The sequence below is a fragment of the Drosophila persimilis genome, unplaced genomic scaffold, assembly GCF_003286085.1.
Source record: "Drosophila persimilis strain 14011-0111.01,24,50 unplaced genomic scaffold, DperRS2 tig00000824-arrow-arrow-pilon, whole genome shotgun sequence".
Classification (NCBI taxonomy): Eukaryota; Metazoa; Arthropoda; class Insecta; order Diptera; family Drosophilidae; genus Drosophila; species Drosophila persimilis.
Genome location: NW_020825358.1, coordinates 80703 through 85161, shown reverse-complemented (window position 1 = coordinate 85161; position 4459 = coordinate 80703). Strand labels below are relative to the sequence as shown.

Below are 4459 nucleotides of genomic sequence, written 5' to 3'. Positions count from 1 at the left end.
CAAAGAAAATTCCATTTATTCCGTGATTAAAATTCAAGAATTTTCGCTACATTCTAAGAATAAAAGGCATTTTTTTATCGCGGCGCTGGCAGATCCACTTACCAAATCGAGTCCATGGGCCGCTTCGATCGGTTGGAGTCGGAACGAAGCCGAAGTCAGATCCGTAATTTCGGTTTTTCTTTCGCGCTCACTCTTCATTTGATTTTTCTGGCAGAGAGAACGAGAAAGAAATACAAAAAATCTGCTGGTGTTTTGCTTCGCCTTCTGCTTGAAATTATACGTTTTCTTGATTTACACTGAAAAAAATGACTATGAATAATTTTTTTTCAGTGCAAAAAAAAACCCAAATGTGCGCAGTGGAAGGCTTACGAGCTCCTTGTTGTGTTTTGAGTCATAGAGGTGATCCGTGCCTGCCTGAAGGAGGCATTCATAATGATCGAAAGCCTTTGAGGAGGCATGAATGTTGCTATGGCTTCAGGCAGGACTAGGAGTTGGAGGTACGGGCCTACATAAGTACAGTTGCCTCTGACTGTAACTAATCATTGGCTCATTCTATTAGTCCTTTACAGGGGGTGTGCATAAATAAAGCAAATCGGCCATAAATCAAAAATCAATACCGTCAACGCCATTTTGTATTGGTAGTGTGTGTGTGTGTGCGTGTGTGTGTGTGTGTGTGTGGGCGAGGGGGTAGAAAAAGCGTCAACTAAAACCAATACAAAGGCCATAAATAAATCTGTGTGAACCTGAGCAGCGCTCCTTCTCCCTCTGCCTGTCACACTTTCCATTACGCTCTCTCTCTCTCTCACTCTCTCTCCGACAAGAAATGTTAGAAAAGAAACAGGCAGCAGCAGCAGCAGCCGTAGAAGAAACAGCGCTAAAACAGGGCAAAAAAAGAAGAAAAGAAAAAAATAGCATCCAATCCACCCCCCAGCCAGTGGCCCGTACAAAAAGGGGGAGGAGTCTGTCCCACCGAAGAAGAAGAGGAAAATGGAAATGGGAATGGGAGAAAAAAGGAAAATAAAAAATAAATTCAAAGCAAACGAGACTAAAATTATAAAAATTGCCCTCCCGGTGGTGCCTTGTCGAGAGTGCGCTTCCACTGAAAAGCCCCTCCCCCTCCTCCTCCTCCTCCTCCTCCTCCTTCTCCGGCCAGCATCCTGATGATGATGAGGACAAGGACCAGGACGAAACGAAACGAAACGAACGCGATTCCAATACGGGACATCAACGTCAATGAGGGTGGCTGTGCCCGGGTCCGGCTATGGCTACGACTACGACTGCCTGCTGCCTGCTCCCTGGTCCCTGCTCCCTCCTCCTGGCACTGCTTCTCGGGGGTGGTACATAATGTGGACTCTGCCTGGCACTGCCGTTGGCCTTCCCTGTTCTGGCCTTGCTCTGCTCTGCTCTGCTCTGCTCTGCTCTTCTAAATATGCAGGAGCCATTATTATGTACATAGTGAACAGGACTCGTTCCACGTGCCTCCTGCCACTGCCCCGGCTCCTGCTCCTTCTGCTACTTGTGTATATAGCCCTGGCCCGCAGCGTCAATGGACCAAAATAATAACGACTAACGGCCTGTTAAGGGAAAATGCAACGAGCCAGAGAGCGGGGGCCAGCTCCGGATGGGCGTAGGGTGAGGGTGAGGGGTGAGGGGGGGCTGTGCTGGGTGGCCAAGGTTTTTATAAGTGGTCGCGCGTGACGTGCACATCGGAGTCCTAGGAGGGGGGAGGGGACCGGGCCAGAGCCCCTGCTGACGTGGTATTTGCCAGCTCCAGAGGACTCCTCTGCTCCCCCACTCCCCAACGATCGGTGGAATATTTTTTGTACCACCCCCCTCCCCCCTCCCCATCTGTTTGTACACAAAACTCTTGTTACTAGCTGCCATTATGATTTTGAAAAGCCATTGCCATTCCTGCCACACCACAGCACAGCACACACCACCACCCTCAGCCGCCCCGCCCCCTCCCCCCACCACACGCCCACACTCCCACTGGAATCTCCTCCTGTGTTTGCCTTCATTTTTGCTCATTGAAAAACTGTGAAATTTTATAATAAGCATTTCTCTGCTTTTTTTTTCCTCATGCTTTTTCATGTTTTTTTTTTTTTTTTTGGATTTTTTTTGGTTGTTGCTGCTGCCAGATTATTGTCGATGATTGTGATTGCGTTTTATGTTGTTCCTTTTATTACCAGGTCGCTCTTGGGGAGAGGCCAATGGAGCACCATCAGATGGATGGAGGCTCTATGGCGGGGTGGGGGGAGGTCCTTTGCATAACAGTTTTTTGGTTGATTTTTTGTTGATTTTGTTGTTGGTGATGTAATATTCCTTTTGAAAAAAAACCTGGAGTCTGTGCTGTGCGGGATTTGCCGGCATTCGGCTTGTGCTCGGCCAGGCGCTATTGGTTTCCATTTAAGCTTATTAATTTTAAATGCGATTTTTAATTAAATATTATCAAAGCGTGTCGAAGGGCATCATTAAGTTCGAATCTTGCTGTGATCTGACCGATTGACGAAGGGCAGGTGGGGGCTCCAGGGCTCCGGCAGGGCGCCGGCAGGGCGCCGCCCTTCAATTGGCATTGTAGGTGGTCCTCAAGAGGGCAAAGAACTGATACGACATGCTGATGACCTAAATAGAACCAAGAAGAGCTCACAAAACTGTTGTGCATAAGCCATAAGCCCCGGCCTCACCTTCATGTAGGTGACCAGTGAGATGGGGGGGAATGTGGGCGGCCTGATCGAGGCCGGCCTCTGGCTGCGCATGATCAGCATCTTGAGCATTTGGCAGTAGGTTTTGCTGCACTGAAACCACCTCTGATTGTAGGCAGCGTCGCCCACTCGCAGGCTCTAGAAAGAAGAGGATCAGTACCGAGGGAAGGCAAGACCACGAGGAGCAGAGCCCACCGTTGCGATCAAGGTGTCGCCGTAGTAGCAGACCAGAAACACCTGCACCATCGAGGTCATCAGGAATATGCAGTAGATGATGATCACCTCGACGGTGGACTCGGTGACCTGAAAGGCAATGAAGCAGATCTGCATGGAGGCCATCAGGAAGTTGAGCAGCAGCGAGAAGCTGTACAGATTGTTCACGTGCTCGCAGAGGCTGTCCGGCGATAGTCAGGGATAATCAGAGGACGCAGGGCCATTGGGGAGAAGGGGGGCACACTCACGTGAGGCACTTGTTGTGGTAGCGGACGATCCAGACGAGGAACTCGATGTTCTCCCTGTCCCTGCCCGGCTCGCAGGGGTGCTCCTCCAGCCGCCTGGAGACGTAGTCGAAGTGCATGCAGATCTGGGTGATGACCACGATCAGCAGCAGATCGGCGCAGAGGAAGGCGATGCCGGCCAGGTACGCCCCGTGGGCAATGTCCCAGTAGACGATCCAGTAGACCAGATTGCTGCTGGTCGCGTCGAAGGGGAACCAGATGAGGAAGCCGAAGTTGCGGTCGAAGGTCTCGTAGCCGAGCAGGTTGAACTTCACGGAGGCCTTGAGGGCCGGGTAGAACGAGAAGGTGGTGGTGTAGGCCAGGCACAGGAACGTGAAGATGCTGATCACCCGCTTCATGGTGCGCTCAAAGTCGGGCATCCGGTAGGCGCGCTGCCGCTCGAGGGTCTTCGGGTGCATCTCCTCCAGCTCGTCGAGCAGCCGGACCAGGGTGCCCTTGTAGTAGGCCATCGCGAACTGCTTGAAGTCGGACACCAGGGAGAAGCCGATGCACGGAGCCACGGCAATGGCCAGGCGGACGGTCTCGAAGTCCTGTATGGACTTGTAGAAGAACACCAGCTCCCCGATCAACAGCAGATTGAAGTTGATGAAGCCCCCGTACAGGTAGACCTTGAGCAGCAGCGATCTCCACGGACTGGTCGACCGATGGGCGTAGATGTCCTCGCCAATGGTCCGGTAAAACTGAACTGGGACCCTCATCATGTCCTTAAAGGTTCGGGCCGTGTCCGGCTCCTGTTCTTGGCCGGTCATCTTTTCGGTGAAGTTTTCCACGCTAAACGCTGGTCAGGAACTATTTGTGGTTACGCGCCGTCGGCTCCATTTATATGGCAGGGACTTTTGGGGCGTGTCTGTTAAGTTTTTGTGCCCCATCATGCGACGCCTCGAAGAGTGTTGATAATTGTGCGTAAACTTTTCAAACAGCTACCGACTGCCAATGTAATTAGCCGTCAACTTTTCCAATCCCAGCCGGCAGCTGAGTGGGTTCCCAGGCCGGGATTGGAGGTGGAGGAGGTGGAGGAGGTGGCGTGCACGGACTGCGACCTTCATCGGGCGCTAATCAACGTGAATTGCAACAAAAGATGTCTCTGTCCGGGCGCTAAAGGCGGGAAAAGGTGTGGTGGTAGCTCCGCGAAGGACATTCTTGGGGGCCATTATGAATGTGTTGAATGAAATGAAAATAATTTTTCTTGTTATCCTGCCTCCCAGAGAACACAAATTGAGCGGAAAATAACTAATAAAG

The 4459-nt window shown here is 51.5% G+C and overlaps 1 protein-coding gene across 1 annotated transcript; it reads right to left on the bottom strand.

Annotated features, from left to right (window-relative positions):
* Positions 1–2500: 2500 nt before the first annotated feature.
* LOC6600287 (odorant receptor 67c) lies at positions 2501–4026 on the bottom strand. Its single transcript, XM_002025396.2, has 4 exons — positions 3164–4026; positions 2898–3096; positions 2685–2840; positions 2501–2622 (listed from the first exon to the last, which is right to left on the bottom strand). Exons 1-4 carry the CDS (start codon positions 3967–3969, stop codon positions 2563–2565), a joined length of 1221 nt encoding a protein of 406 aa, XP_002025432.1. The 5' UTR covers positions 3970–4026; the 3' UTR covers positions 2501–2562.
* Between the last annotated feature and the right edge of the window lie 433 nt (positions 4027–4459).

What these genes read in the sequence shown, in the direction of transcription:
- LOC6600287 (XM_002025396.2), bottom strand. Translation starts at nt 3,969, where the DNA reads ATGACCGGCCAAGAACAGGAGCCGGACACGGCCCGAACCTTTAAGGAC. An exon ending in TACCACAACAAGTGCCTCAC is followed by an intron (nt 3,097 to 3,163) that starts GTGAGTGTGCCC and finishes ATCGCCGGACAG; the next exon opens with CCTCTGCGAGCACGTGAACA. An exon ending in CACTGGTCACCTACATGAAG is followed by an intron (nt 2,623 to 2,684) that starts GTGAGGCCGGGG and finishes GGTTCTATTTAG; the next exon opens with GTCATCAGCATGTCGTATCA.